At 38.8% G+C, this 12,857-nt stretch overlaps 1 protein-coding gene across 2 annotated transcripts in view; it reads right to left on the bottom strand.

Moving 5' to 3' along the window:
- LAMA2 (laminin subunit alpha 2) overlaps positions 1-12,857 on the bottom strand; it is a 1,313,887-nt gene that overhangs the window by 777,821 nt on the left and 523,209 nt on the right. For both annotated transcript variants that reach the window (XM_073575794.1, XM_073575795.1), the window contains exons 10-11: positions 2,873-3,033; positions 540-680 (exon numbers count right to left, since the gene is read on the bottom strand). In XM_073575794.1, the coding sequence (XP_073431895.1) occupies positions 540-680; positions 2,873-3,033 (302 nt within the window). The remainder of the gene's footprint in view (positions 1-539; positions 681-2,872; positions 3,034-12,857) is intronic.

Here is a 12,857-nt window from a genome sequence, read left to right as displayed (position 1 = left end):
GCCATTGTCACTGTGGTTTTGTGCTTGTGGGGTGGTGTGATCAGGAGTCATTAGGACTCAGTCTTCCAGCATGGATGCTGTGAGGCACCAGGCTACCTGCCCTGCTGGTGCCTTGTTGATGCGGTGGAGGGTAGCCCATGACGCCGCTACTTTAAGGCGATAGGGACTCACTGAGAGGATCGCCATGACATGGCAGTGGGTTTCATACAGTCTGATCAGAATGTTAACTAAGAACCTCATGTTCAGTTATATATATTTTCCTGGCAGCATTAGATCAATGTATGATTTTTTGAAGTGCTGTCCATTTTCTTTTTTGGGTATATTGAAATTCTATAGATTCACCACTGGAAATATGAATTTATATAATATACATATTTGTATAATGTGAAAACCTGGAGGTAGCTACAGAAAATATTGGAACAAGCTTCTGTTGTGTCATGTTGATACTTATGAACATCATACAGTACATATTGTAGATTTGTCAAAAATAGTTATATTGGTACAGTTTCAATACACTAATAGTTTTTGAATGAACTTACTTTGGTATATGTAAGACGAGAGTCAATGCAGATATTCGAAACGCCAGAACAAAAACACTCCTCACATCCACTGGGATTGTCACGCTTTAGGTTAAAGAAGCCATGTTTGCATGTATGACAGTTATCTCCTACAACATTTTCCTAAAAGAAAACATTCAAGATGGCATGACAACAGGAGTCACGTGAGAATCTTATATCACATTTCAAATTATTGCATATTAAGTTTTGATTTCTATTTTTTCACAAACTAATGTTGAAACAACTGAAACAGAATCTGATTATTCTAAACACTGTAAAATAAGACCAAATTTATTTATCAGATTTTAGTGTCATTTTTCTGTTCTCAAATTTCATACACTTGTTAAAGGATGTGCGTGCTACATACTGCACAGTGGCCCACAAGAGGACTGTCCTGTTCTTCTGTAGGCCAGTCCAAGCCAGGTGGAACTGCTCCTAAAACTTCTTGAAAAGCACTCAAAAAACCCTCAGAAGAATTTTCCCATTCAAATCTATGTCAAAAAGATTTGCTGTTCATGTATTCAAGCGTGTCTTTATTATTTCATGTTTCCAAAAATGCTAAGCAGTTAACAAACTGAGCGGACCATTCTTAAGAGATTTTCTACTGAGAAAACACTCCATACTTTACAATAGCATGCACAGAAGACTTCTGGGAGCCTTTTGTATTATATTGTGAAAATTTTCACCTTAAAAAAAAAGAAACTGCGTTTTCCTCATTGCTTGATGTCTTAAAAAAGGATTCCCAAAATACTCAAAAGATGCCACCAAAAACTGATTTAAGACAAATGCCCAAAAAAGTTTTCAATTCACTTCATGAAATACGTGAAATACACTCAGACGCCAAAGACGAAAAAATGCCATTCAGAGTGCATTGAGATAAACAGTTCTAATGGACTGCATTTACATTTTTTTTCCAACTTGTCAATATTTTTGTTTCTGCCATATTTTGAAAGTTTAAATATTTTTACTTTTTCGAGCTGTATGACAGATTGTTTTTTTTGGCAAAGGTTGTTTTTTTTTACATAGGTAGTGGTACCATTTTAAGTCTCATATTATTTTTATATGATTTTTAAATTGCTTTCTATTCCTGTTTTTGAAAAGAGATTGAACAAAAAACTAAAATTCTGCCGTTTTTTATGACACTCATTGTATGAGATAACAATTTTTTATTTTTTAAAATATTTTTCACAATTTAAAATTTTGTTTTACCCTTGCTTTATTATCAATTAAGGACTACAAATTAAATAAGCTTGATCACTCATATATTACACTGCAATACTTCTGCATTGGAGTTCATTATGCATTTCAGCATAACATTGTCAAGAAAGCATACTAATCTTCGTATTAATATTAGGACTAAAATGACAGTCAATGGGGACATTTTTTATGTCAAATCTATTTCTGTCTAGCCACAAAGATGAAATAGTTAATGACCAGAGGGTTTGAGTTTTCTAACCAATCACTGCTATTTTAGAAGTAGTATGGCTATGTTTATCAGCCAAACTCCTGCAGCTATCTGAACAGCTTGACAGATAATAAGATATAAAGTTCAAATTAACAAGCTCTTTTGGCAGACAAATCCATCATTGTGAATTATGGGGATAAAGAGATTAAAAAAAATTGCTAACAGCAGAAAAGTTACTCACTTGCTTACCTTCCATAGTTCTAGCACTAGTGATGAGTGAGTACACTCGTTGCTTGGGTTTCTCCGAGCATGCTCGGGTGGTCTCCGAGTATTTTGGCGTGCTCGGAGATTTAGTTTCTGTCCCCTCAGCTGCATGATTGGCGACTGCTAGACAGGCTGAATACATGTGAGGAATGGCTGTTTGTTAGGGAATTCCCACATGTATTTAGCTTGTCTAGCAGCCGCAAATCATGCAGCTGAGATGAAGAAAACTAGATCTCCGAGGACGCTAAAATACTTGGAGATCACCGGAGCATGCTCGGAGAGACCCGAGCAACAATGCTAATCGCTCGTCACTATCTAGCACAAATACTCACTGATTTGATGTTATCATGTACTAGGCAGCCAATCACTATCCTCAGTGATCTTGGGTTACACATGCTATCAATGCTGAGGCCACTAATTGGCTACAGTGGTCACATTCATTTAGAGCAGACACCTACTTGCTGCAAGTAAGCAAATATTGACTATTAGACCACTCAAGCTACAGCTTGCATGTAAATATATTCTATTTTAATTTTATAAACTTTTCTATTGTAAGACCATTCTTTAAAATCACCCATAACCCCTTTAAATATTCCATGCTATTTCATGATTACTCAAAGTAGCTTTACAGACATAAAACAGTTACCTTGCAAACACATGGGTCAACACATGGATCCTCATTTATACTACCGGAAACATCACAGTTACACTGTACACAGTCCGGATATCCCTTGTATCCTAGATCACACTGATCACATTTTTCTCCTGAATAGCCAGGTTTGCAATAACAGGATCCAGGTAGCAAGTCTAGATAAATAGGAAAAGACAGATCTTAAAAATGATTTATGTTTCAATTTTTGTGCAAAACCTCCAAACAGTAAATCTACCGCCAGCACTGTACTTATTTCATTAATGACCCTATTATAGTTTTAATTCTGTCAAGGACCAGCTCATGCAACCGCTATAGACATTGATGATTCTCAGCAGAGATGATCAAACCTTTTGGAATTTGAATTTGCCAGGTCCAGCAAATTTTTTTCGAAAAGTTAGATTTACAGGTAGTCCACTTTTCTCGAAAAGATGTGTCTAGCACTCTGAGGTCTTCTAGAAGTGTATACAATTCACTTTATTCTGTTTACTGAAAAGTCAGCCTTTGTTATTTTGAAGTTAGCTTACTCTAGAAATAGATGTGGTAAATGAGGAGTTAGGAACATGAGAGAGAGATCTTGCGCTCAGTGTAGAGTGCAGGACAAATATGAGCTGAGCCATACTGAGATCTTTGGGAGACAATGAAAAAATCAACAGTAGGTTAAGAATTGGTTTTATTTATTTTTCTCAATTCCTTGTGCAGTATAATTAGAAAACGTTATTCTTCGTGTGGGTGCGATTACAGTGAGACCAGATTTATATAGTTTTTTATCTTTGGCTGCCTTCGCACACTAAAAGACGCTTTTTTTTTGCAAAAAATCGCTTTTGCATCACCATAGTTTGAGAGTCATAAATTTTCCATATTTCAGCTAACAGAGTCATGTGATGGCTTGTTTTTTACAATATGAGTTGACATTTTTGCAATCTTGTAGAAAGGCAGCACTCCCTCTTTCCTTTGAAGTTAAAAGTCCTTTATTTTAATTAGTATTGACATCCATTTTGCAGTGCAGCAGTGTGTGAATGGAGACATGCACGGAGACTGGTGAACGATGGCCTTTTCGCGGTTGGATAGCACTTCTACGGGTCCAGGTGTAGTAATTTGAAAGTAGACAGAGCTCCAATTTCTCTGCCTGTTTTCTAATTGTTGTGATTGCTCTTGATTGCATCATTTAGGGGGTTAAACAGCAAGAGGCGGTGCTGGCGCCATCTATGGCTGCTAGTGCAGGAGCTTGGCCACTAGCAACACCAAGCTCCTGCTGTGATCAGGCAGGAAGTGCTGATATTTATGCACCTCCTGTGTGATCATGCTGTGATCAATCTGGCTGACCAATCAGAGTGCACTTAGTGCGAGGACCACCAGAATGGATCCCCACACTTCTTCCCATGTCCTTCAGCTGTCACTAACAGCTGTCAGCACTGGACTGTCACTGCATGTTAGCACGCAGTGAGAGTGCAAAGTCACAATGTGCATAGCACATCATGGTGCGGCAATTGACATCCACTCATGAAATGCTATATCTGCCATTGGTCGTAATGGGGTTAATATGGTATAAAATGAAGGTGTTAAATACAGCATAATCTTGATAAGGCCATATAATATCCCATTGGCAATTTCTTAATTTTATCTCATGCTACTGTATGTGTCAATGTATTACATTATGATTTTACATTTTAAAAAAGCATGTTATATCAGAAAAAATACTAAACTATATGTCCATTTAGCCCCTTAACGACCAGGGATATTTTTGGTTTTGCATTTTCATTTTTCCCTCCCCTTCTTTCCAGAGCCATAACTCTTTTATTTTTTCATCAATATGACCATGTGAGGGCTTGTTTTTTACGGGACTATTTGCACTTTTGAACGACACCATTGGTTTTACCATCTTGTGTACTACAAAACAGGAAAAAAATTCCAAGTGCGGTGAAATTGCAAAAAAAAGCGCAATCCCACACTGGTTTTTTGCTTGGCTTTTTTGCTAGGTTCACTAAATGCTAAAAGTGACCTGCCATTATGATTTGCCAGGTCATTACAAGTTCATAGAAATCAAACATGTCTAGGTTCTTTTTCATCTACGTGGTGAAAAAAATCACAAAGTTTGTTAAAAAAGTGCCATTTTCCGAGACCCATAGAATCTCCATATTTTGTGATCTAGGGTTGGGTGAGGGCTTATTTTTGCGGGTCGAGCTGACATTTTTAATGGTACCACGTTTGTGCAGATTTGTTTTTTTGATTGCCCGTTATTGCATTTTAATGCAATGTCAAAGCGACTAAAAAGCCGTAATTCTGGCGTTTTGATTTTTTTTCTCGCTGCACCATTTAGCGATCAGGTTAATGCTTTTTTTTGTTGATAGATCGGATGATTCTGAACGCTGCAATACCTAATATGTGTATGTGTGATTTTTTTTTATTTGTTTTATTTTGAATGGGGCGAAAGTGGGGTGATTTAAACTTTTATACTTTTTTTATTTTTTTCATATTTTTTAAAACTTTTTTAATTTTGGCATGCTTAAATAGCCTTCATAGTAGGCTAGAAGCATCCCATACTTGATTGGCTCTGCTACATATAGGCAATGCTTAGATCACCTGTATGTAGCAGAATTACTGCATTGCTAGGAGCGCCGTCCATGGGGTGGCGCTCATAGCAATGCGGCATCAACAATCATAGAGGTCTCCAGGACACCTCTGGTTGTTATGCCAATGCATCACTGACACCCGGTCATGTGACAGGGTCAGTGATGCCCGTATTTGCAACTGCACGGCTGGCAGAACTTGTTTAATGCAGCTTTCAGCGTGTGACAGTGGCATTTAACTAGTTAATAAGTGCAGGTAGATTGAAATTCCACCTGCTCCTATTGCAGGCACATGTCAGCTGTTCAAAACCGGAACCCTCATCAAAGTGGGGGAGACGTCCAATGACGGATTATGCTCATCATTGGACATTAAGGGGCTAAAATAAGATGGTCATTTTTTTATTCACAATGGTGCGAATGCCTGTTGTCTTAAAATGCAGGCAGCTTCACATTGCAAACTGTGTTTTCTCTGTCCTTTTGAATGGAAAAATTATAGTTGTAGTCATACAAACAGAATCTCTCCTGTATATTTCTCCCACATGCTTAATCAATGGAGAACAATATCCTAATATAGTAAAATTTATATTTGTACAGAGTAGATTGGCAAATATTAAAATGTGATAGTCTATGGTACATGGCTGAACTACTCTTACTGTGAGCAAACATCTAAAATATGAATGATGAATGTGTAAGGGGAGGCAAAAACTGTAGTCATGGCCAGAGACACTGAAGCATCTGTGTCCTGACCTTCCCTCACAGAAAACTGTATTCCACTTCTCAGTGTACCTGCGTCTCCAGTTTCAGTTCCCCCTGGACGCTTCCCAGATGGCAACGGCCCTTCTTCCAGGTGACCGCCAGTAATGGAAACACAGCCCAGGATAACTTGAATAATTGCTTTACTTTGAATGTCACACATTATATCTACATTTGGCACATAATGGAATTCACATTCAACTTCACTTGTTTCCTCAGCTTTCCCTACCTCGCTGATGCTTCTGTGCGGCACACATCTGGACCGGACGGTCTTAGACTGCTCCCCAGATTCTTCCTGACCTAACCTTGCCATGTTGACAATTCCTTCTGCCTGTTTTGCCCCAGACTCAAATCAGCCACCCAGTTTGCTTGCCTCTGGTATAACATTCTGTCCTTTGAAGCTCCAACTTCCTTCAGTTCCTCACTCCAACTGACTCCCACCCTAAAGGCATCCGCCCAGGATATGAGTTACCACACCTTCCTTCTCCTGTACTGTCCCACTGCAATGATGCCCAGTGGCCGTGGATAAAGTGGGCTGCAGCTGCTTAACTTTGCGTGGCTGCTGAGCCATCCTGGGCCTATAGCCTATGTGGACACTTCAGGCACCCTGGCCCAATCTGACTAACTTCCCTTCTGCTCTAACTTTATCTCTCGGCAGCCCCTCCTACACGTAGCACTATACTACCCACTACCTATTCTATATACTAGAGTGCCCCCCTCTAGTGTCCACCCAAGTGTACTACGGTTACCCTAAACTGTATATAAAACATAATGAACATTATCACATTATATACAATCAGAAACATGAAAACACAGTAATGGTAATACTCAGAAGGGGTAGCAGTACCATATTATACAGTAGGTAGTACATAGAACATGTAGCAATACCCATAAGCAAGAAGGCATAAATACAGCAATGAACATTATTAAACCAACCCCTTTACACTTGCACTTGTAATTTATCAATGGGACATTATTACATACCAGACTTATTTTCATCTTAAAAATCTATCTTTTGTCAAATTATCCCTCAGACATTTGGAATATTGATTGCTCCTCAGTGAGACGATGCCTGGATTAGAAGAACACAGGTACTTGGAGCCTTGGGATGACCTTAAGTATCTAAATTATCTTTGTTTCTGTGATGAAATACTTCTGGCTTTATTTAACTTGCTTATACAGTGTTGCCGTTTACCGCAGTGCTTTACAGACATTATATTTACTATCCCCATTGAGGCTCAAAATCTATATTCATAATCAGTATGTTTTTGGAGAGTGCTAGGAAACCCATGCAAACACAAGGAGAACATAAAAATTCCGTTCAGATACTCTTGGTGGGATTTGAAAACAGGACTCCATCAGTGCAAAACTACAGTGATAGCCACTAAGTCATTGTTATTTCTCTAGCTGGTCACTCTCCCCACCTCTTTTTGGAGGCTCATTTCTGCCCTGTCTTTTTTATGCGTATTCCTAATTTTAATATTGTAATTAAAGAAAGTATTTTTTATTTACATTTCTTGCTTCCTCACTTCCTATCTATGTCGCACCATACCACTATAGATTATGTATATCAGGGAAAAGTTGTATGTAGTGTTTGGCATTCAAGTGCCTTTTGGCTGTGGGTCTTATGGAAACAGAGTCTTGAGAGTTAGCTGAAATCAGGCACGTGACAGTTTGTGCTGTCCTGTGGATATTTCATGCAGGATTATAGCTTGTATCCCATTTAGTGCTCACTAAACTTTTCTATTATAGTCTGCCATTCATTTTCACGCATTTTAGAAATGGCTGGAGATACAAGTGCATTGAGTCTTTGCCAAACTGAAGACTGATTCCAGATGTGTCAAATAAAAGAATGGGAGCTCAGCGCTCACAGATAGAGAAATGCATGAAATAATTTATCTGCTGTTTTGAACAAGAAAATAGCCAAAGATGTTTATAGCGGCCTCTCAGAATATGGCAGCAGATAAATCCAAAACTTTTACAAGAGTGGCAATGAATGCGCCAGCTGTGCATTTCAACCTTAGTCTGCAACCAGCACATCAATATGTTTCACAATTCCACTATTATATAAAAAGCCAGGATGGGTTATTATTATAGGAGATTGGTTTACAAGTACATCCAGTTTTCTGGAAATTAACTTTTAATTCTAAACATGCATGCATTATTGTAATATTCTACTTATGTGTTACTTGTGATTTGCCAACTCGACTAGTGTAATCATTCCCCTCTCTTTTGTTTCAGCAACTCTATGTTTATAGCACATTATAATATTTAAAGAAAATGGGAAATTTTCATCCATATTAAAATCCTGCCACTTAGGATTCATTCTCATTCCCAATTTAATGGAAGAGTTCAATTTTAGTGTAAACAGATTCAATGTTCTGCCTCATGCAACGTGCAATTTGTTTTACCGTTCATTTGAAGAAAGAGTTCTCAGCAATATAGTGCTGTTCTGCTTAGTGAATAAAAGAAGTACAGTATAATGAATGTCAAATGTGCAATTGCTAACTGGATGGGATAGGACAGGATTTACATCTGTGGGTTATTAACAAATCTACGTTGTATGGTGATTTTCCAGTTAAATCAGCACATCCTGTAGGAAGTGCTGATTCGCTGAAAACCATCTTTTATTTTCTCTGTCTCATGTTTCCAGTGTGAACGGAAACTCAATGTTTAGGTTTTGTCTTGCCTAATTTATGTCTTACTGTCTCCTTCATCATTATCCCGTAGATTGTAAGCCTGTGAAGGAAAAGTCATTTCCCCTACTGTACCAGACTCAGATCGTTTAATCATATGTATGTAATATGTATGCAACTCTTTTCATATTTACAGCACCATGGAATTAATGCTACTTTAAAAAGAAGCAATAATAATAATATTTTTACATTATGTTCAGATTTATCATGGTTATATCATTGCATTATTTAAACAGCTTAACCTCTTAACCCCTTAACTCCCAGAGCTTTTTTTAGTTTTGCATTTTCTTTTTTCGCTCCCCTTCTTCCCAGAGCCTTAACTTTTTATTTTTCTGTCAAAATGGCCACGTGAGGGCTTAGTTTTTGCAGGATGAGTTGAACTTTTGAATGATTGGTTTCAGCATGTCGTGTACTTGAAAACGGGGAAAAAATTCCAAGTGCGGTGAAATTGCAAAAAAAGTGCAGTCCCAAACTTGTTTTTTGCTTGGCTTTTTTGCTAGGTTCAATAAATGCTAAAACTGATCTGCCATTATGATTTTCCAGGTCTTTACGAGTTCATAGACACCAAACATGTCTAAGTTCTTTTTTATCTAAGTGGTGAAAAAAAATTCCAAAGTTTGGTTAAAAAAAAAAATTGCACCATTTTCCAATACCCATAGCGTCTCCATTTTTCATGATCTGGGGTTGGGTGAGGGCTTTTTTTTGCACACTGAGCTGACATTTTTAATGATATCATTTATGTGCATGTGATCACCCGTTATTTCATTTAAATGCAATGTCACGGCAATCAAAAAACAGTAATTCTGGCATTTCAATTTTTTTTCCCGCTGCGCTGTTTAGCGATCAGGTTAATCCTTTCTTTTTATTGATAGATTGAGTGATTCTGAACGTGGCGATACCTAATATTTGTACGTGTGATTTTTTTTTTTATTGTTTTATTTTAAATGGGGCGAAAGGGGGGTGATTTAAACTTTTTTTTTATAGTTTTTAAACTTTTTTTTAAAATTTTGGCATGCTTCAGTAGCCTCCATGAGAGGTTAGAGGCATCCATTACTTGATCTGCTCTGCTACATATAAAACCTCATTCTGGAATTTTAATTTTTTTCCCATTATGCCATTTATTGATCAAATTAATTCTTTTCATATCTTGAGACAGCTGGTGTTTCTGAAGTGGCAATACCAAATGTGTTTTTTATTTTTTGTTTGTTTTTTGAATGGGGTAAAAGGAGGATGATTTGAACTGTTATATTTTTTTAAAACTTTTCTTTTTAATTTTAACTTGCTTCAATAGTCTCCATGCGAGTCAAGAAGCTGAGATCATTAGTTTGGTATGACCACTTTACATTCAAGATTTGTCCACTGCACAATGTGCATAGGGTTTGGAAAAATTAGCCCTATGGGCTGAGTCATGTTTGATGCAGGAAGCCTCCATCCCAAGGGCCTCCAATCACAAATAGTAGTTAGGTTGTAGTAGGAATACTGTCCTGGTTTGTCCACTGCACAATTTGCATAGGGTTTGTAAAAATTAGCCCTATGGGCTGAGTCATGGTGGATGAAGGAAGGAAACAGGTTTTTATGGGAAAGGGTTGACGTTAATAGCAGTAGCATGAATTAGCATTTTTGGTGAATTTAGGTTGGCTTGCTGTCGTCTGGAGGGATTGCAAACTGTATTTAATCAGAGTAAGTCTGTTTGCATTTTCCGTAGAGAGGCATGTGTGACTGACCAAGCGGACCTGCAAACACGCTCTAACATCAAACTAGCAGCCGGGCAGGCCAGCACCTCAAAAGCGTATAAGGAGAGGTCGGGCCAAGTGTTCAACTGGGACGTCCAATAATTAAAGGGAACTGAAGAATCAGAAAGGATGCACGTATGGGTCAATTAAATACCCCTCGACCATGTTCTGCCACTGCTCTCTCCTTGACATTGTTACAGGCACAGATAGCCCTTGCTGTTTTGCTGGTTTATTGAAAATTGCCCAATTTGTGCACATTTTCCCCCCTCTCTGTTGGACCTGGTGTTCATGTCTCTCCCCATTTTCACTTGGTGTTGAAAGCAGACGCTACTTCTGCAACTAGAATTGTCTGAGGGTGATGTTATCAGCAACTGATCTACAACAGCTCTCTTGAATGATTCCATTGTAAAATTCTTTGGTGACTCCAAAAGGAGAGAAGGAAATTTCTCCTTGTACCGTGGATTGATAAAGGTGGCCAACTAATACTGGTTGTTGGATAAAATGTGTATCACGTGAGGTTCTTTCCACAGACACTTACATATGAACAGTGTCATGTGAGCCAAGGTGCAAAAAGGCAAATTTTCTGTGTTCCCAGCAGTAAAAATAGTACTCATCCTCTCCTCATGCTGACTCGCCTCCTCCTTCTCCACCTCCTACTATCCAGCCCATCCAGGCTGCGCAGACATGAAACTTGGGTTGGGTGTCCCCTCTATAGCATTAGGAGTCCTCTTAGTAGCACAGAAAAACAAGTCCTCTCCCTCCTCATCCTCCTCACATTCCTTCTCATCAACTGAAGTTGCCTCAGAATATTGGCAGGGTAGTATCACCCATTGTGAAATCTGGCTCCATATCAACATGCTGAGCACTCAAAGCTTCACTTTGAGATTATGCAGTGATTGTTTCAAGAGACACAGCAGCGGGATGGTTGCACTGATAATAGCCTGATCAATGCTCACAAAGTTGGTGTAGTACTCAAATTTTTCAAGAACCTCACAAATGTCATTGATCCATACCCACTCGACAGTTGTTATGTGTGGTGGCTAACTCAGTCTGATGGGCATGTTGAAGCTGGTATTCAGAAACTGACCTCTGTTGCTCACTAATCCTCACCAATATATGATAGGTTGATTTCCACCTCGTGGACTAATGTGGACAGCAGAAGGCAGGCTTTGACCACAAAAACAGCAGAGAAAATGGCCTGGTGCATGCTTAGTAGCAGGCAGTGAATTGATTGGAATTCTGCTTTGGATAAGGCACTAACCGCCTTTTTCAGCAGACTAATGTGAACAGCAGAATACAGGCTGTGAGTACAAAAACAGCAGGGAAAATGGCATAGTGCAGGCTTGGTAGTAGGCAGTAGGAAATGTTTGGACTACTGGTTTGAGTAGGGCACTAACTGCCTTTTTCAGTGGACTAATGTGGACAGCTGAAGGCAGGCTGTGACCACAAAAACAGTGGGGAACATAGCTTGGTGCGTGCTTGGTAGCAGGCAGTAGGAAATGTTTGGACTACTGCTTTGCGTAAGGCACTAATCGTCTTTTTCAGTGGACTAATGTGGAAAGCAGAAAGCAGGCTGTGACCATTAAAACAGCAGGGAAAATGGCCTGGTACGTGCTTGGTAGGAAGCAGTAGGAAACGCGTAAATCTGCACAGAGATTGAAGCTTCAGAGACTGGGAGTTCTGTGGAAACTGTTTGGGTTAGAATACAAGGACAGAACAATGGAAAGGACACCATTGTAGGCATTTACTACAGGCAGCCTGTGCAAGCTGAAGATATGGATGAACTCTTTATGCATCAAATGGCCAAGTTCTCCAAAAAATATGACATAGTTTTCATGGGAGGTTTCAACTATCCAGACATTTGTTGGGAATCTCTCTCAGGCAAAACTAACAGGTCAAGGAAATTCTTATCCTCTCTTGCTGACAACTTTATCTTCCAAAAGGTAGGGGAGAAAACAAGGGGAACTGCTACCTTGGATCTAATCCTTATAAACAGGGAGGAAATGGTTGCAGTGGTAAAAGTGGCTGGGACTCTAGGAGGAAGCGACCATGCTATTTTAGAATTTTGGATAACTAGAGGAGGAAGACCTCTGAAGACTCAGACATCAAGGTTAGATTTCAGAAAGGCAGATTTTAAGGGATTCAGAAAGAGAATTGGAGGGATCCAATGGCTGGATATCCTTAAAGACAAAAATGTCCAGGAAGGATGGGAAATCTTGAAAAATGAAAT

The sequence above is a fragment of the Dendrobates tinctorius genome, unplaced genomic scaffold (genome assembly GCF_039654945.1).
Source record: "Dendrobates tinctorius isolate UK_male_01 unplaced genomic scaffold, ASM3965494v1 ptg000046l, whole genome shotgun sequence".
Taxonomy (NCBI): domain Eukaryota; kingdom Metazoa; phylum Chordata; class Amphibia; order Anura; family Dendrobatidae; genus Dendrobates; species Dendrobates tinctorius.
Note: the sequence above shows the minus strand (reverse complement) of the source record. Positions and strands in the feature narration are given on the sequence as shown.